General features: G+C 38.1%; 1 protein-coding gene across 1 annotated transcript; it reads left to right on the plus strand.

Moving 5' to 3' along the window:
• Positions 1-13,864: 13,864 nt before the first annotated feature.
• LOC146638143 (uncharacterized) lies at positions 13,865-15,270 on the plus strand. Its single transcript, XM_085366340.1, has 5 exons — positions 13,865-14,057; positions 14,616-14,677; positions 14,754-14,816; positions 14,901-14,960; positions 15,043-15,270. Exons 1-5 carry the CDS (start codon positions 13,865-13,867, stop codon positions 15,268-15,270), a joined length of 606 nt encoding a protein of 201 aa, XP_085222466.1.
• The last annotated feature ends 6,046 nt before the right edge of the window (positions 15,271-21,316 follow it).

The raw sequence follows: 21,316 nt of genomic DNA on the forward strand, positions 1-21,316 counted from the left end.
ACCCAGGCCTCCCAGTCTGAGAACGGATGCTTATCTCACTGAGCTAAAACACAGCTCAGCCCATCATGCAAAATCAGTGACCACATTGATAATGTGTTCCATTCATTTCAATGGTCAAAAGTCATAACACACATCAGCAGAAATAGCAGAATTTTTTAAAGTTTAAACATAGTATTTCTGCTAAAACTTAGTATTTATACTAAATAATATTTTTTTCCTGCCAAATCATAGCATTTGTGCTGGAACACAGAAAGTTCTGCCAAATCATACAATTTGTACTAAAACATTATTTATGATTAAGCAGAAACACTGGGACTTGGTAGAAATACTATGATTTACATGAAATACTTTGACTTAGCAGAAGTACTACAATCTAGGAAAAAAGTACTACAGCATAGCAGAAATTCTATCATTGAGCAGAATTACTAGGATTTAGAAGAAATACTAAGATTTGGCACAAACACTGATGTGGCTCAAGAACCTTTATTGTGCAGTTATACTATGATTTGGAAGAAATACTATACTTTGGCACAAATACTATGATTTGGAAGAAATACTATGTTTTAGCACAAATACTATGATTTGGCTCAAATACTATAACTATCCTCGGTCAGAAGGAGAGGCTGACATCCAGGGATTAGATTACCACAGGTGGAGTTTATTGCGGTCAGATGGATGGTACAGGGAGGTATGGCATACAGTAGGAGGATGTGGAGAGGTGATATGGTGTGGTTTCTATGATTAAGAACAGGGTATGCATTACAACATGCATACAGATTAAAGATTAAGAAAACTGGCAACAAATTCCTCCACTACAAATCAGTCTGATGCCACTTTTTACAGGGTTCCCGTTTACTAAGGCACTACCCAAAAGGCGCCACAAGAGGGCACTCCAACACAAGAGATGACCTATTTACACTGATGCACTTAGTAAACAGCCCCTACTTAGCCACTACATAATACAGTGATATTACAGTATACAAATTCACACAAATACTATGATTTGGCAGAAATACTATGACTTAGTAGTAATACTATAACATAACAGATTTCCTAAAAAAAACTATGAAATTGCAGTAATTCTATGACTTGGCAGAGATACTACGTTTTAGCACAAATACTATAACAACGCAGAAATACTATGACTTAGTAGTAATACTATAACATAACAGTTCAATGTTCTTGCACAAATACCACAATATGGCAGAAATACTATGTTTTAGCACAAATACTGTGATTTGGTATAAATACTATGATTTGGCACACATACTATATTCCGCAGATACACTATAACATAACAGATATTCTACAACTTAGTAGTAATACTATAACATAACAGAATTATTATTTGGGCACAAATACCACGATTTGGCAAAAATACTATGATTGGGTACAAATACTATGATTTGGCAATAATACTGCATTTTAACACAACTACTGAGATTTGATTGAAATACTATGATTTAGAAGAAATACTATTACTCCATACAAATACGATACTTTGGGACAAATACTATGTTTTGGTTCCAATACTATGATGTGGCACAAGTACTATGATTTAGTACAAATACTATGATTTGGCAGAAATACTATGACTTAGTAGTAATACTATAACATAACAGATTTCCTAAAAAAAAACTATGAAATTGCATTAATTCTATGACTTGGCAGAGATACTACGTTTTAGCACAAATACTATAACAACGCAGAAATACTATGACTTAGTAGTAATACTATAACATAACAGTTCAATGTTCTTGCACAAATACCACAATATGGCAGAAATACTATGTTTTAGCACAAATACTGTGATTTGCTATAAATACTACGATTTGGCACACATACTATATTCCGCAGATACACTATAACATAACAGATATTCTACGACTTAGTAGTAATACTATAACATAACAGAATTATTAATTGGGCACAAATACCACGATTTGGCAAAAATACTATGATTGGGTACAAATACTATGATTTGGCAATAATACTGCATTTTAACACAACTACTGAGATTTGATTGAAATACTATGATTTAGAAGAAATACTATTACTCAATACAAATACGATGCTTTGGGACAAATACTATGTTTTGGTTCCAATACTATGATGTTCAACAAATACTATGATTTGGCACAAGTACTATGATTTAGTACAAATACTATGATTTGGCAGAAATACTATGCCTTAGTAGTAATACTATAACATAAGAGATATACTATGGTTTTGCAGACATACTATGTTTTTGCACAAATACCATGATTTGGCACAAATGCTATGATTTAGCAGAAATACTATGATTGGGTACAAATACTATGATTTGGCAATAATACTGCGTTTTAACAACAACTACTGAGATTTGATTGAAATACATACTATGACTTAAAAGAAATACTATGACTCCATACAAATACGGTGCTTTGGCACAAATACTATGATTTGGCAGAAGTACTATCATTTAGTACAAATACTATGATTGGGCAGAAGTACCATGTTTCAGTACAAATACTATGATTTGGCAGGAATACTCTGGTTTAGCAGAAATACTCTGATTTAGCAGAAGTACTATCTTTTGGTAGAAATTCCTGCTAAAAGGTACTATTTCTGCGTTTTAGCAGAAATACTGTAATTTGGCATAAATACTATAATTTGGGATAAATACTATGATTTGGCACATATAATATATTCAGCACATACATTATAAAATAACAGAAATATTTGGCCCCAAAACCATGATTTTGCGCAAATACCATGATTTTTGCAAAAATACTATTATTTAGCAGAAATACTATGATTTGGCAAAAGTACTTAGATGTAGTAGAAGTACTTTGCTTTAGCAGAAATACTATGATTGAGGAGTAATACTTAAACATAGGAGAAATATTGATACACAGACACACATACACAGAGAGTAAAGGGAACAGGAGCTGTGGAGAGTCTGGGCTTGGTATATGTAGGTCAGTTAAATTAGCTGCACCTGCTGTAGTCAGCCCTTACACACACAGACACAGAGAGAGGTGTGAGTTTTCTTCAGTGTATTTCTGACATTCAGGATTCCCCTCGAACAAATGGCCATAATTTCCTAACCGTAGAGGCTAGAACGGTCATTCAGACATCGTTTTGTTCAGAAGAGATGGGGGAATCTTCAGGTCTTCATAATTCAGAGATAAAATATAAATTATTAAAGATATATGACTTGTAATACACTGTAACTGAGTAGAGGCGAAGCAAAAACTGCATTGACTTGCTCTCAAACAACCTTTGGTAACTCTAAATCTATATGGAGCATCAAAATCATTCTTTCACCGTAAGAAACAGCAGGCTTTGGTGAACAGTCATGGAAATTTTCAGGGCTCTGTGGAAATCCATCAAAAAGATATGATGAGAGAAAAAAGTGACTCATTTCCAGAATTTGAAATCTGATGAAATCTGAGCGAGGGACAAATTTCCTACCCTCAAACAAGTCTAACTCATCTCAGAACGGTAATAGGTGAGAAAATAATTCTTGAATTGTGAGCATCAGGAGTGTCTGAAGATATACGGGGACAAGCCTCATGTCTTAACTTCGCTTCGTTAAGGAGATATGACAATTTGAAAATGCCTCTCATTACAGAAATCCAGCGGTGATTTTGAACAAACTCTCCATTGAGTTTATATGGAGAGTTTTCACACTTTGTGTTACTCTGAGGAGATTTGCAAAATATCTATGAGTCCCACAACAATGATAGGGACATTTTCTGAAAGCCAGCAAAAATACCTACGTTTTGATGTATAATTTGTGCGGCTTGAGTGGAAATTGAGCGAGTAGCAAGAAGTTGTTTGGACATGAAGAGAAAATTCTAACAGTTTCACTGTCCCCTCTGAGTTAATTGCATAGCAACCATAGCAACGCATGTATTTTCTGAAAAATCACAATTTTGCAACTGAAGACTTAAAGAGAGATAAGATGAAAAAGGTAGAAGATCTGAAAAAGTTGAATCACACAGGAATAGCCCAATCATTTGAGAACGTTTTAAAGTTTGAATGGAGTTTCTAGGTGAAAGTATGAGGCAGTAGTTAAGTTTCAAAGACAAGAAAGTTTTAGCAGAATTGTGGAAGTTTCCCATTCATTTCAATGGGACAAATTAAAGGAAAAAAGTGTAATATTTTAAAAAGTATAATAGTAATAAACACCAAAAGTCATAGCCGGCATAAGCAGAAAGAGCAGAACAGTTTAGAGTTTGAACGGTGAAAATAGCACAAAAATTGTGGAAGTAGATCCACGGCGAAAAGTGTACGGAAACACCCGGAATAATAAAGAATAAAGAGAAACAGGAACTCAATAGTGTGGATGCCTATTAAGGCATCCACACAATAAGTGGGAAAACCTGCTAAACATCAGGTGCCTTTTTGTTTTCCTGCTTCTCTGTGGCTCTTTGATTCATTAGCTGCTCGACAGAAAACCTTGATAACAGATGCATCGTTTAAGATGCTACAGCAACATCAGTTGGGAAAATCTAATGCTTATTTGCATTTCAGAGGGTTTTTAACCAATTATTAGGTGTCCAGACATATTTTGCAGCATTATATTATTTATAATTTTGTGAAAATGACTTGCCGTTATATTTTTATTATTATTTTCCAAGCCAGCCATTTCAATATGCAAGGGTACAGATGTGTTTTCATGTGACAACTTAAAGTTGGTTGCAGTTACTGTCAGGTCCCATTTATTTCTAACCCACTTTTAACAAATGCATTTTCACATGATGCTTCACAGAAAACAAAGGTCACAGATAGAGATCCAAACATGAGAAAATCAAACACTGGACAGACAGTGATGGAGAGTCAGTACAATACTGTTTTCATGGTCGGATTCACTGAAAGCCCACATCTAAAACACCACAAAGTCACAGGTCAGAACATCAGACGACTCTTTCATGTTAGTCACTGCTTAGAGATAGAATTTGGTCCACACCAAGGGACTGTCCTGACTGTCACTGCTTCTTAGTAAAACTAGCCATATTAATCTGGAGCTCTTTCTGCACAACATAAAAATGGCATTAGTTCTGCTACTATTTCTGTTTCCCTCCACGGACAAGCAACACCACTGCAGCCAGGTTTAATTACAGGCTTATTATCTGAGTGGTCCTTTGAGCTTCAAAGTGGTATGCTGGTACAAATAGATGTATGTGAGCTAATGAGTAAAATTATGAATGACTTCACATAAAAGATACCTGAGATATAGATGGATAGATAAACATTAGGTCATAGTGAAAAGAAAGGGCATCCAGTACCATTTCTAAGGTTTTACACATCAGGACATAATAAAAAAAACAACAACTAACTGTTAGCAAGTCTTAAACTTGGGTAATTGTAACCAGAGATTTACAATAATATTGCATATTACATCATTGACAAAAACTAAGCAAACTGCCTGAAGTGATATGTGAAAAATTAAGTACACCTCATTGTTCACTATCTTGTAGATCCATCTTTAGCAGCGATGACTTAAATAGAAGTGAAGTAACTTTGTATAATCATTTTCTGTATGACTATATCAGTCTCTCATATGATTGTGGAGAGACTTCGGCTCCCTTTTCTGTACAACATTGCAGATATTCATGTTTGCAGTTCTCTTAAGGTCCTCCCACGGCATTTCAGCCAGGTTCAAGTCTGGACTATTGCGACACCTTGATTTTTTTCATTTTTAAGTCATTCTGTTGTAGATATTCTGCTGTGCTTGAGATCATTGTCCTGTTTCATGCTGTGGTCATGCTTTATCTGTGAGAAAAAAGGCCTCACATTTAACTAGAATTGGTATTTAGTGGAATTTATGGTTGAGTCAGTGACTGCAACATCCCCAGGTTCTGTGATGGCAAATCCCCCCTTGTAGAAATCTTGTGGTTTGTTCAGGCTCAGCTTTACAAAGCCAAGTCATGCTGCCACGTTCTTCTGGGAGATGACAGACTTTTTCCACGCTATCCTTCCAAACAAACTATATTTGTTCAGTCTTTCTGTAATTGCACTATCAAGAACTTTAGCATTTAACAAGCTAACTAAGGTCTGTAGAGTCTGAGGTGGAGTTCTTGTGTTTATTGCAGTTTCTTTAAGGGTTGCATAGTATGACCTACAGATGAAATTAGTGAGATGTCTACTCTTAGGAAGGCTGGCAACTGAGTTGAATGTTATCCACCTGTGAATAATATTTCTCACTGCACAATGATGGATTTGAAATTGTTTGGAAATGGCCTTGTAACCCTTCCCAGATTGATGGATAGCAACAATTGCTTCTCTGAGATCATTGCTGATGTCTTTCCTCCTTGGCGTTGTGTTAAGGTACACCTGAATGCTCCAGACCAGCAAACTGCCATAACTTCTGCTTTTATACAGCTGGTCACACTTTCTGAAGATCAGTTATTCAAGTGCATTTGATTATCAGCCCCAGACTACTAGATTTCCTTAAAATTCATATGAAATCAGTAAAGGTTCCTTTACATCATCTGAGGTTGTGCTTCCTGAATTTTAAGACCTAATAAGGATCATATTATTTTATGTCCTGATGTATAAATCCATGGAAGTAGAAGACTCTGTACTTTGTTTTTGTTATGACTTTGCTTTGATCTCCACCCCATTTTGGTGATACTTCTGTATTAACCTTCTCTGAAAATGCAAAACTGCAGCACATTCATACAAATTAGCTAGTACAGAAAGCTTGTGATAGCTCTGTTTAAGTGATATGAAACCCAGTTGAAAGCACGCACTGTAAAGTCAATACAAATGATCACATTTGTGTTAATGATGGAACAGAAGCAAATCTAGGTGTAGCTTAATTTCTGCAAAACTCATTTAAACTCTAATGTCATTTAAAATACTTTGCATAATCAATATTCAACATGTAATCAAGTAAGGGTGAGGTGGAGCTGAAACTGCCTCCAAACCAAATTCTCATTATGCACCAATTTTATACTTCAAAAGCTTCTCACACAGATGGTCAATAATTCATCATTAACAGCATGAGGTGACGGAGCACATCTGAATTTCATAAACTGTTCAAATTTATGTAATGCACATAAATTTAAAAAAAGAGAAAGCACCGAGTCATTGCACAATAGATGGAGTAAAAGTTTGCTTAAAAGGTCAGAGATATGCAGCTGGTTTGGTATGCACAGTGAGCTGAATGCCGAAAGAATATTCTGAAGCAATATACCTGAAAATCATTGTGTATGGTCTGCTGAACACCTTACCCTCTCTGCTGGCAGTTTAACCAGTCAATATACTCTGTGCATCAGCATGTGCATACATTCTTCTACCGCAGTCAGATTTTGTTCCTGCAATCATCTTGAGAGAGATTTCTACAAAACCCAGTTTTGCAGAAAGCCTTGAATGCTTACGACATGTGGGCAGACTATTAAGAAAACCATTTTTCACATCTCTTCCTTTGATTAGACTGGCATTCGCAATCCTCTCTTTGCAGTAAGCAGCAGTCAGTGTTGTGTACAGCGGTATGCTGGTGAGGCAGCACCACAGCGGGGGAGGCAAGCAGGATAAACAAACCAGTCAGAAAAAAAACAAAAAATCTTTGGCCAGCCTGGAGGCATCAACAGAAGGGAGGATGAAGTCTAAACTATACTCCACCTTAAGCAACTCCCACCTCCTCTGTGGTGGGCTGAGAGCTACAGACCATCTCCAGCCTCTACCAGAGCATCACACAGTGCTTAGACAGCGTGCTGCAACTGATCTTGTATAACAGCAAACTCCTACTATCTCCTACAGTGGTTACCATCAAAAAGACTGCATGCAGTCTCAGCCTGTAAGCAAAGAGCAAACTCAGCTCAATTGATTTACAACAGAAACAAAATGTCAACAGAAAGAAATCAAGAAAGAAATTGCTTGTCATTTGAGAATTATGCCAGTTCAGTTTCTTGCCAGTAGTTGGATGAGCGCATTAAATTCTTAGATATGTAAGTATAATAAACATAAAGATACAGCAAGCAGCTGTTTGGCTTAGCTTAGCAAAGACTCAAAACTGGCAATCAGCAAGCCTGGCTTTAGCAAATGGTAACACAATCACCCTGTAAGCTTTTCCCAGCACTTCATAAGCATGTCAATTTAATACCAGAGTGTATATGATGTTTATTTAATACAGAAAAACATTATATCGGGTACCCTTTTCAAAGCCTTCTTAGCTCTGCTTAATGTCTTGTCTTGGTGTGTTTTTCACATTGAAATCTTTTTGACTGAATGAAGTTTGTTTCTCTAAGGCACAGAAGAATGAGGGTCACGAATTCTGACAATTATGAACAACTGTGACTCTAGCATGGCCAGAGACATATGCAGCATCTAAATATAGTCAGGCACTTGGTTTATAAAGTGCTGCAGAAAAATATTTTCTCCTTTCCTGATTTCTGATTTTTTATTTTTTTTGCTTATTTGAAACACTTGCATGTTTCAAGTCATCAATCCTCAAGTCATAAGTCAACAATTTTTAATATTAGACAAAGATAACATGAGTAATAACAAAATGAAGTTTTTAAATAACTGAACTGAAATACTGAACTGCAGTCAAGTGTTTGTAAGGAGGAATTTTATCTCAGGTTGAAAGTATCTTAAAAATTTTTTTTTTGCATTGGGACCAGTAGATTTCATAATCATATCAAAAAGGCATTTTGTATTTGCCTAATTTAAGTTTTTTTTAATGATGTAAAACATTTACATTTGACAAATATGCAGAAAACAGGAATTGGGAAAATTATTTTTTGCAGCACTGCATATTGCCTCTTGATAGATGTAAAGCAGATGTCTCTGCTTTGAAAAGGGCTCGAATACAAATCGAAGACATTTTTCCCAGCACACACCACTGTGTATGTGTGTGAACAGGAAGTATAACATTGCCATGGATACAGTGATTTACAACACAAACCTGTTTTGTTTCTTTAATTCATTACATTACATTAATAAACGTGTTGTTGCCAAATTTGCTGTGTGTTAAGATATACTTATAATTTGCTCTCACACTAAAAACATCAACAAAAAAATGTTTCTCTTGCAAGTTTTAATGTATTGGAATTCTACTCTATTCATAGCTGATCATAATTCTGAGTTTTTACTGTAACCTGCATGTTTAAAGATAAAAGAACCAGACAGAGAAATCTCACTGAAACTCTGAAAATGATACTTAATTTCCCCAAATAATGAGTATAATAATGATCAATTGAAAACAATAACTTACCTTACATATAATAATAATTTCAAGACAATCTAAATGTTTGTCCAAACTTAACACACCCAGATGGAGATCATTACTAATGTGCTTTACTTTAGGCAAAAATCTTGACATTTAAGTCTCACTTCATGTAGATGTCCAAATCCCGATCAATAAAGTGCTACCTTAAAATAAACAAAACAAAACAAAATAAAAACCCCAAAATACTTCCTCTATATTTTACAGAAACATATTTATTGTCCTGTAGGACCACCAAGAGGCATTCTAGGAGTCGAGTGCAGTGCATATTTCTGTTGGTAGCAAAGATCCACTTTTATCCCAGTGAATGAGAGGGGATGTTTCCCTGCACCTTCTGGTACAGGACTGGGGCCTGACTTTTATTTGAGCATATGTGCTGAATGACAGCTCAGAGTAACTACTCTGTTCAGCTGGGTGGGGTGCTGCTGGATGCTGCATCTCATGACTCCATTGTCCACTGGGAGACCTCATTTCTCATGTGGACAATGACATTGAGATCAGAGGACTTGTGACTGTAAAGAAAGGCCTGCCTGATTTGTCCCTAATCATTAACCTGGTTAATGATTAGGGACAAGTTTCCTATCTGTTGGACATGGGGTGAGGTGTTGAAAGAAGCCAGCTGTAGTAGCTTGGGAATCAGCAAGGATGCTGTTAGGCGCCTTCTGCATAAGCTGTTCCAAGCATGTCCTACTGAGAGGAGGCCTCAGGGTAGACCCAGGACACGCTGGACAGATAAAATGGAGGAGGTGGCTGAGGAAAGAGATTTTACTTAACTCTTAAATAAAATCATAATTTTGCATATATTAGCTTTAATTTGTATCATATTTGCTACATTTGCCTTTTTTGTAATTTATTTTTTATCTGGTACTGGGATTCAGACTGATGATGTAGAAGTCTCAAAAAATTATTTATAAAATCTGATACATTTGGATTTAAAGGGTTAATTTTGGAGAGGGACATTTTCTGTTATTGACCTTTATTTTATTTTTCTACTTTAGTTTCAGTGTACTACGACAACTTTGAAGCATGCTCAGTACGTTCCTTACTTAAAAGGAAAATCTAAAGGTAACTTTGGTTGTTACCTCGTGCCTCCTGCTTCACTGCACACCTGATGAAAAATCAGGAGCACCTGTTTCCCCATCACCTGACCCATGCACCTCCACCAGATTCCACCCCATGCTGACTTTAGTAACACTGTGTGAAGCAAGAGTGGCTGTTTTATGTTAGGCCTCAAAAGCAAAGTAAAGTTCAGCAAAGTTCAGCTACAGTCAGGATTGTGAGCTATTTCCCTGGCTTCAACATAGAACCAGCAAACAAACATGTGGTGTAAACAAGAACCTTAACTATCTGTTACTGGTTACTGCTAAACCTGTTATCTTAAAGAGACACCAAGAGGTTTAACTGCACATGAGCTATCAGTCCAGCTGTGAAGTTCCTCTTCAAAGGTGCACTGAAACCTGAAAGCTGAGGTTACCTGTCTTACCGTTCTCACCTTTTGACCAAACTTTGTCACCTCAGACACCAGGGACTGCTGCACTTTTCAGCAAGGTAAGTAATCCAGCTACTTTTCTTCATTTGTGTTGCTTCCTGTCTTGGTTTTGTTTATTTGTGCACTGTTTAATCTCCTGCTGACACAGCTGACTGGCTGTTTCTTTACTTTTCGGGTCACCTTTTGTTTTTGTCTTCCGTCAGCTCCTAATTTCTGTTTGGATGCTGCTGCTTTTGCCATTTGTGCTTGTTTGCACTGGTATTAATTATGAAGGAGCCTATTTTGTTGTGGCAACGCTTGTTGTTTGTTAGTGGTTGGCAGATGCATTGTGATTGTTTACATAGTGGAAATATGACTAGTCAAATATTATCAACAGAACTGCCTTAGCACATTTCCTGTAGACAACTGCCATTGTTTTGGGGCTTGGATTTCATTGCAAGATTAGGTCTTTTGTAAAGGGCTATTATTGGAATTTGTGTTGGCTTTTAGAATGACAATGGCTGCATACAGCAATTCAGATAATTACTTTCATGCCTTCCTGAAAATCCCCAAATACCATCTGTCAAGTCATAGCATAGGAACCCATGTTAATATTTTCACCACACTGTTTATATTTAGCATACTATTAAAGGGAAAGAAATAGCTCAAAGGACATTGACAGAATGCTGTACTGTTCAGCATATCATAATTACATCTAAAAGACAGAGCGGCTGCGTTCTCAGTGCTGCCACATTAAACTGTACCACATTTTAAAGGTCATTTGTTCATTATATTACATACAATTCAAGCTGTAGATATGCGATTCACTGTATGTGATTATCTTTATTTATCTTAACTATTATATACTTAAAACTCAAGTGGTCTTCTTGGTTTATATAGGAAACTACTTCTTTTGTTTTTTTGCTTTATTAAGCTGTACCTACTTGTAGTTAGTGTTTAGATAATATTAGACTCTGTAGGCTGGAAAATGTATTATTGCCATTGTCAAGATCAAAGATCAACTCTGAGTGTATTTTACTTTTGTATAAGATGACTTTTTCTGGTCTCAAAATGAGCTGTGGCAGGCACATACCCACTATCACCCTAGATTAAGGCAAAGTATCTTTGCTACCTTATTTAACAGAAGCCTATGCATATTCCTGTTATTATTGGGCATTTGAACAAACATCTATTTGAGATCCGAGTAGAAGGGTAGAGACTCTTTGGCGTGTAATCAATTTTCCGGTCTAAATAAAATGTGAGTTGGCTACCGGTTGGCAACCCTCTGATAACCACTAATTGCTAGAGAAATATGTGTATATACTGACTGCTTCCCTGGAAGTTGCTGGATGTGCTGTGAAATTGTTTTCCAAAGCCCCATGCATGCAGGTCTTGCAACTGGTCAGCAACACCAGTTGCTAGCGAAAAGCGCATATTCTGTGACTAGCTGACAAGTGATTCCTGGGGGTGAGGTTGCTACCAGTCGCTAGTGTGAAATTAGTCGCAAAGAAGTATATTGTGCTGCATTGAAAACCACCTTGCTTTCCTAATCTGAAAAAAAAAAAATTAATAGATACACCAAGAATTGAACTGAAGATAGACAAAATGAAAAGTAAAGAAATGCATCTGTTATTCAAAACATTTATTTGCACTATTCTCATTCCATCTCAGGCTGAGTCATCAGGCTATGGATCCCTGGCAGTGCCGGAGTTTTTTTCCAGTTAAAAGGGAGTTTGCTCATAGGGACACCTATGCACTTTAGCAGTTTCTCAGATCTTAATGCGTCTGTGTTTTTGGCAGTATAATATTAGATATATTATGATGGCAGAATGATAATAAATTATAATAAATACATAGGTTTATTCAGAGTAGTTTACTTATAATAGACATATCATGTCTACATCTTTGATATTAGTAAAGACGGTCACTTATATATCCTATGTTTAGATCCTCCTGCAAGTTGATTATACTTCTTTTCCCATCTACTCTGTTTTTCTTGTACACACTTGAAACTTAGTCACTGGGCTCTGTGTTGGGGGCTGCACTTTTTACATTTCCTGTTCCTCCAGCAACACTGTAAAAATGTTGGAGTAATTTCTGACCAGGAAATGTTCTTCAGTGCACAAATTAAACAGCTACATAGGACTGTTTTCTTTCATATGCTCAGTATCTCTAAAATTGGAAACATCATGTTTCACAGTGATGCTGAAAATATAATCCATGCATTCATTGGATTCCATTGCATTCTAGTTTGGACTGTTGTCATTCGTTACCAGGTTATTCTAAAAGTTCCCTGAAAAACCTTCAGATAATCCAGAATGCTGCAGAGAGGGCGCTAACGAGGATGAGAAAGACAGCTTATACTTCCCTTTTTTTACTGGCTACCTGTTAAATCAAGAATTTAATTTGAAATTGTTTACTCACAAAGTTTTGAATAATCCGGGCCCTATTTCAGGAAGCTGGTTTAGAAAACCCTGAGTGAAAAACGATACTCACGGTTGAGTAACCCCGAACTGTCCAACTCGGAATATTCGGTTTCAGAAAGGCTGATAACAATTAGTTCAATCAACGCGGAGTTGCTACAACCCCAAGTCAAGCGCGCGCACGAGGATACATAAAGCCCCGATTAGTGGAGCACAGATTAAGCGAGTCACCATGGAGACGGAGGGAAAGAAGGCGCGGTCGACGTATTTCACAGCGCTTGAGGCGGAAATTCTGATGGCAGCATATGCCGACAGCATGCACATCATGCAGAAAAAAAGTGACACAGCCGCAGCTGCAAAGGAAAGGGAGCATGCATGGCAAAACATAACCGACAGAGTCAATGCGTGAGTGTTAATCTAAACATTGATCTAGGGATCACCACCCATTTAACACGTCATCTCAGTATATGTCGTTTCATTGCCTATGTCATACATTTTATGTTGTGATGTGATGTGAGCGCAGGTGCAACCCAACAGGCCCCAAACGTACCTGGCAGCAAGTAAAAATGAAGTATAAAAACATAGTCCAAACAGGTAAGGTGCAATTGTATTATGAGCCATAGTGCTTGGTCTGTGTGTCCTATGTAAATCAATTGCAGTTAGAGGCTACAGTAATATACCTCCTGTAAGCACATATTGAAATTATCTGAGCACATCACAAGTACACATTTGCCTACTCTGTATGCCCAAATGTGTGCCGTCACAGCCAACAGAAAAAAAGCGGAGGCCCGACAAACAGGTGGGGGTCCTCCACCACCACCACTCACAGAGGCTGAGCAGTTGGCCCTCAGCCAAAACAGTGGGCGCCCTGTGGCTGAAGGCATCTCTGCGGGGACATCCTCTGTGGCAATAACCCCACAAGACACAAGTGCCTACATAAGGGGTAAATCCAAAACAATACATGGCGTGCATACATCCATTCTGCACAGTCACCTTGACCAAAATGAACTATGTCGTAGTGAAGTTATTGTCCTACTGTCAGAGAATGACAGTTATCAAACAGTCAGGTGAATAAACAACACTGAGACACTTGGAAACTGTTAACGTGCTGCACGGGTGAGGGCCCAGGGAGAGACTCACACACACCGAGCTGCAGTGGTACGTCTTTATGAAGAGCATAGCAGTGTCCTTTAATTTTGCATACGTGTGTGTGTGTGTGTGTTAACCTCTCACAGGGTGAGCTCCCTGTTCCCAGAGACGGAGCGAGTAGTACATTTCGTACTTTTCCCAATAAGAGTAACATATGAACATATACCTTAATGCAACATAAAGCTCATAAAAGCGTTTCCACCCTGACACCTACTGATTTTGCCTTCCCTCAGTGTCGGTTGTCTCTGAGAGCATACTGACAATGAGGTATATGGTGATTGGTATGTCTGGTAATTGCCATTTGCGCCCACATAAGTCATGAGTGACCTGTATGAACCCCATATACTTCCAGTTGATGGTGATGGTGTACTGCATCTGGTGCAGCCCCCTGTTGAGCCAGACGGACATGCAGTCGTGAGTACTCGTAATACTCCACAGACTACATGTGTCAACAGTAGAACAGCAATGTTGTTAAATGTCTCCACCACAGGCATATGATGACGAAACAGTGACAGCTGCTACAGAGGAGGCCGCAACAGAGCCACACTATGAGGTATACAGCGTACAGTGGAAAATATAACAACTGACTACAATGTGGTACTATGATGACACCATGGACTTACTATGTCCCTGGTAGAGTGATGCTGGAAATGAAGAGGAAGAGGGTCCAGCCACTCCTACAACAAACCTTACCACAGTGGGTTGTCCAGCACTGATTTACAACCAACCTAAGTAGGCATGTACTATGGATGCCAATGCTATGTCCTTTGTTGCAATAGCTCCCTGTAAAGCAGCTGTATAAGACATATCTGGCCAGGAAGATACAGAAGTGCGACATGGAAATGGTGCACCTCCAGCTGCAGATCCAAAAGTCGAAGCTGGAGATTGTACTGCTGGAACAACAGTTAAGGGTGGGTGGAGTGATCATAGATGGACGAATCATGTCAGTGTTTGTACAACATACTAATATACGCATTTATACTTTGTGTACAGGACATACAGGGTGACCAATAAAGCCAGTTGACCACAGTATCTGTGTATTTGTCATGTAACATGTTGGGGTGACGGGTCACAGGAAATGGTTGTGGCATATGGTGTCTCTGACTGCTCTTCCATCCTGTACGTTCGTGGGTGGGTCAGGATGTTCATCGTGTGGATCACTGCTGATGTCTGGTTCAGCTGGACAGTATTTAGTATTTTAGTATTTATTTATTTATTGTCATTGTCAAGAACAATGAAATTGCGTTTGGGGCTTCCATACAACCCAAAAAAAAAAAAAGAAGAAAATCATAAATACCCCTTAAAACCCAAGTGTACATATTTAACCCAGTGTGACTCCAATGCAATAAGACAATCCTTAGCAATAATGTTCGTAGAAATTCAGACAAAGACCTGAGAAACATGACAAAATACAACAATGCAACCCATTCAATATTATTGTACTGTGAGATATGATATCAGATATGATAGTTATCTATTTAAGAAAGAGGGGGGGGGGGGGGCAGGAGGGGGAAGAGAATAAAGATATGATGCACCAATGCAGACCAGTTCATTGCTATTAAGAAGTTGGATATGGTTATTGTCCGTGAGAGTGTTCACCTCTAATCGTGGCAATGTTGTGTAGGATGTCACATGCCCTTTCTGGGGTGACCCTGAGTCTACGAAGGCACTGGAACCGGGCCTTGAGCATTCCGATGGTCATTTCAACTCTGGCCCGTGTCCTGCAATGGGCCAGGTTATAACGCTGCTGTGGGCCCGGTTCAGGGGCAGGGTAAGGGGTGAGCAAATAGGGTAGACATGGGTACCCCCTATCACCAAGCAGGTGGCCAGTGAACTCTCCTAGGACAGAAGAATACATGTCAGTGCAAACGTCCCTGTGGCAATTGGTCTCTGTATATTTCACAGTTACTTCGACCCACCATGTCCAAATTTGGTGCTCAGTGTACATTCCCGGAAGATTCGTGAGTCATGTACAGAGCCTGGCCACTTGGCTTCCACATTTGTGATGATGTTGGCAGCATCACATATGATCTACACAGTGCAGAGAACACATATTGGCATCCATTACCATGATGCCATCACTTGTTGGTGTGAAATGCTACAGGGAATTATGTACCTGTACATTGATGCTGTGGAAGGACTTCCTGTTCACATAGTCTCCTTCATTTGCTGAGGGTGCAATGATTGGAATGTGGGTGCCATCTATACAGCCAATCACGCCTGGGAACCCTGGAAATTTATGTACCATTTGAGAATATGTAATGGACTGAGCGCATGTCCGCGATGTGTCACATGCGCAATATATGGCCTGAGGATGTTATCCAAATAACTTATTGATTGTGCTGAGAAACGGTAACGTTCGCACAGGAAATCATCAGGTAATGATAAAATGTCCATACGCGCTCTGATCACTCTCTCCCGGCGGAGAGCTCTGCGGAGTATTTGGGCTTCAAGATCTACTGGCTCTTCAAGGAAGGGACACGCCATGTCTGACACTTCCTACTGTCAGGTTTCCGACAAAGAGGCGGGGACAGTCAGGGTTAGTTGTAGTAAACCTGCTAGGGGGCAGGTTAGCTTCACGGAGTGTGTCGTCATAGTGACTCACTCAGGCTTCAGCTGAACTCGCTTTGTGAAACCGAAAAACCAGAGTTTTCGTTAACTCAGGGTATACTTAGTCAGACTTTGCACTAAACCGGCTTCCTGAAATAGGGCCCAGGTCACATCCCATCTTGGATACCTCATAGTGCCATAATAGAGCACTTTGCTCTCAGACTGCAGAGCTACTTAGGTTTTCAAAATAGAATGTGAGACAGAGCTTTCAGCTATCAGACCCCTCTTCTATGGAACCAACTCACAGTTTGGATGTGGGAGATGGAGACCCTCAATGCTTTGAAGATCAGACTTAACACTTTCCCCTTTGATAAAAGATTTAGTCAGGTGACCCTGAATGGCTCCATAGTTACGCTTCTGTTGGCTCAAACTGCTACAGGACTTTGTGCATTACAGTGTATCACATTAAGCACTTCTTCTTCTCACTCCCACATCACCCCGAACCAGTTGGGGTGACAGTTGGGGTGACATGGCAAATGGCTGCTCGTCCATGAACCTTGGTGCTGCTGGACATTTCTTTTGTTAAAAGGAAGTTTTTCATTCCTACAGTCACAAAGTGTTTTGTTCATAGGTGGTTGTTTGATTGCTTGAGTTTTCTCTTTAATACTGTCAGGTCTTTATAGTATAAAGTGCCTTGAGGTAACTCTTGCTTTGATTTGGTGCTATGTTAAATAAATGTGACCTGAATTGTCATCCTCCGAATTCAATCAATAATATCCTAGCAGGAAGTGGGTTTGGGCTTTTAGGATGGCATGAAAGTGCATTGATTTATAAAACAAAACAAAGCAGGAGCATCATTGCAAAATGCAATTTAGTGCCAGTCTTATTTTGTTCATTTTAGTTCTCTTGAAAGACAACATAGCAATAGAAAATAAAATATGATTAATTGGCTATAATTTATAGCAGTTGGAGAGGTTGGCATGCATCAATGCCATATGACCTCTCTTACAGCAGGGGGGAGTGGAAGGCTGGTAAGGATCCACAGTAAGACCCACTGGGCCATTTCCTCCTTGCTGTCTTTGGAGAACAGCTAATCAGGTTCCTGATATTAGTATTCCTGTATCCTGCCTTGTGTTATTTTCACCAGCTGCCCACCAAATATCTGAGTCGACATGTGCATTTAAATGGTGTCCACTTGAGTTATCTTGAGCCATTAGCATCAAGGCTGCCGCTTTCACACGACATTAAGCCAAATTCAGGAAATATTACATTCAAAGCATTATCAGTGGAATTAGTTAGGTCTGCTTTTTGTTTTTGTTTTTCATTTTCAAAATTTCCAAAGTCTAACTCAGCCTTTAAAATCATAGGTGTAAATTCAACATCATTAGTTCAAATTTAAAGACAGAAAGAGGAAAAGGAAGAGAAAATGAAAAATGTGTGTGTACACTGTATGCCTCCAAGCAAGAATTAAATAAGTGCAGTATATACATAACTGCACTTCTCATTTATCTCTGTATCAGAATAGTAGACAGGCCTGTGGAGTCTGACAAATGGATCTGAACAAAATAATTTTTCTTGAGCTGAGAGTCAAATCTGTGAAATTAATCAGCATGTGTAGATGACTTTTCGACCCTGCTGAAACCACCTTAAAGATCCTGAATGTTCAGTTACAGCAAAGACAAATATCACTGAACCAGGTTCTGTGTATGTCTCTCATATTTTCTCATATTCTCATTTATTTTTTTATCTTTTCCACTGTGAAGAGGCAGGTTGTTATTCCTTTTTGAGCTCATTCGCAGTCAACAATACAAACTTTGGAGCACCCCACAATGTTGCAGCGGTCATAAGTGATAATAGGTGAAACTCCACTTTCTCTTTCTGCAATCCTCCAACTGAGCACTTTCAAAGTTAGAAAAAAAGAAAAAACATTAAGAAGTCAAGATGGCATTATATTAACTATTGCAGCAGACAACACCCTGCAGCTTTGAGCATAATGAGGAAAACAGTATTAAACATAGCTGAAACTGCTTATGGAGCTGCAGTGTTTTTCAGTCTAACATTTCATATTAATAACACAACACAACCAGTAATTGCACAAATAGCAGAGAATAATTTGATATTGCACAAACGAATAATTATGCAGATGTTTAATTACGCTATTGCTGTTTGTTTTTTTTTCTGAGAAGACATCCAGCTAAGCTGTAGACCAATACCATGCATTAGGATAGAAACATTTCTAATGATAGTGTCAGGTAATAACATTAACAAATGATTGTTAGGCATTTTTTTCTAGTCACAGAGGGAAAAAAATGTGTTATGCCCTCAGTATATTGTGTGTTTGGAGTTTTAAAACAAGATAATTTACACTGCAAACCTAAGCTGTGCAGCCATGTTCTTTTTAGCAGAACCTTACTGCTGGCAACTATTCCCAGTAAGCCACACTTGCTCAGTATTTTTCTAATCGAACTGTCATGAACTTTAATATTTAAAATGCTAACTGAGGCCTGTAGAGTCTGAGAAGGAGCTCTTGGGTTTTTTGTAGTTTCTCTGAGCTTTGCACAGCCTGACCTGAATTTGCTGGAGCGTCCACTCCTTTGAAGATTGTGTCGTTCTGGATGCTGTGGATGAGCAGACTGTTCAAACTTGTCAATGATCAGTTAATCAGGTGCATTTGATTATCAGCATCTGGCTGTTACTTTACCTCTTAATTTCTATGAAAGATGTAAGGCTTAGTTTTTCACAGGTCCACATATAATCCTGTGATGACATTTATTTATTTTCTGTAAGCAATTTCACATCAGGCTTTCATGAGGTGTCGAAAGCATCCAAACAAAGGACACGAAGGAAGACTGAAAAATAAAGAAGAAATAATCAATATAAAAAAATAACACGGAGACATGAAAAGAACACAGGGAAAAACACCAATAAGTTTATATATATAGAATGTCAAGAAAACTTTATCTATTTTAGAACAGAGGATTTGCATTGAATTTTGTTCTTGTTTTTTGATCCTGTAGCCTGATATTGAAGAGCTCATAAGTAGAACTGAAGGTTGTTGCCAGATAAAATCCTTGTTCAAGTCTTGTTTAGAGTTTCATCTTCTAATAAAGAATAGGATGAATGGGTTTAAGAAAATTAAAGCTCCAGGTGTACTTTTGAATCTTGAAGCCACTTTAAATACACTAAAAAGGCCCGGCTAATTACAAACCTGACATTTTGAGGATGTGAGGATGCTGGGCGATATGGAATTTTTAATGTCAGTCAGTATAGATATATATCACATTATAAATCGAATCTCTATTTTTGTCAGGTATGAAGATCATTTTGTCTGTTATCTCACTCACATTCCCAATGCACTGGTTTTTATGACTGCAGTAGCCCAGTATTAGCATTTGTGTTGCTGCCCAGTGCTCCTCATACACTGTGTATGTGACCTGATGTAGCTCTAAGTCTATTCCAAGCAAGATTGGTTTGGCATGGCATTATTCCTGTTGTCATTGGCCTTTTGTGTTGTCTGTCAAAACAAGGATGTATGACTCCGGTTGGCTTTATGTTGACCGTGTCTCATATTTCTATTGAGGAAAAGTTATTTCACGATAATTATCTTTATTCTTTTATCACCCAGCGTGAGATGTAACCCTTTTAACAGCCCAAACAGCCTGTTCAGTTATATTGGTAGAGACATCAAGTATTTACTGCATAAACAGCTGAAGGAAAAGCAAATGATAACTCACCTTAAAATGATCTCGTATGCCTCTTTATTGCATCAATAAATCTATTGAGGCTGGGAGCATGCTTTTCCTTCCAGCTTAACTCATTAACTGTCAAAGGATGCAGCTACTCAATTCAGCTGTTTTGACAGAAGTGATGTGGCTCAAATACTTTAACAAAAAAATGAAATGGATTAAAAAAGCCAAACAAACAAGCAATGCATCGATGGCAGTAATGGAGCATATATAAATCCTGTGTGCTGGAAAATCATTTAGTGAAATAAGGATAATCATTTTTGCTCCAGTCTGTAAAAGAAAAAAAAAAAAAGCTCTGCTGTGAACATGATAAAGTGCAGGGTGCAGTTTCAATAAGATGATAGCTCAATTCAAAACTGTTTTATTATTTAACTTTACAATTTCTAATTAAATAACATTTGGCATTTCTGGGTTTTTGCAACTGAAGGTCATTGTATGAACTAAACTTCTGATAAAGCTTAAACCCTTGACTCTGTCTTTATATTCAGTTTAATTGCTCCGCATGAGGGTTTTATCTGTAACTAATAAGAGTCCAAATTACCCGTATTGCCATCTGCAGCCTCGATGCCATTAGTCTCAGGCCATAGTAAAACAGCTCCAAAGTGTCACAAATAATCAAATGAATATTTACCTGAATAGCAGCTCCATTCACTTGGCACTTTCAGATGACGTAGAACAGTGTTTGAAGAGTTAAAAGGACCAGTTTTACACCAATGAAAAGAATTAATGGTGCAATTAGGGTTTCAGTTATTATAAC

This window comes from Diplotaxodon limnothrissa, linkage group LG2 (assembly GCF_057381915.1).
Source record: "Diplotaxodon limnothrissa isolate DT_005_m linkage group LG2, D_limnothrissa_male_GT1.1, whole genome shotgun sequence".
Lineage (NCBI taxonomy): Eukaryota > Metazoa > Chordata > Actinopteri > Cichliformes > Cichlidae > Diplotaxodon > Diplotaxodon limnothrissa.

Bases quoted from the DNA above. Each gene is read 5' to 3' on its own strand.
- LOC146638143 (XM_085366340.1), top strand. From the start codon at position 13,865: ATGTGTGCCGTCACAGCCAACAGAAAAAAAGCGGAGGCCCGACAAACA. The intron at 14,817-14,900 runs GTATACAGCGTA...TGTCCCTGGTAG, and splicing joins CAACAGAGCCACACTATGAG to AGTGATGCTGGAAATGAAGA. The intron at 14,961-15,042 runs GTGGGTTGTCCA...TTGTTGCAATAG, and splicing joins CTACAACAAACCTTACCACA to CTCCCTGTAAAGCAGCTGTA.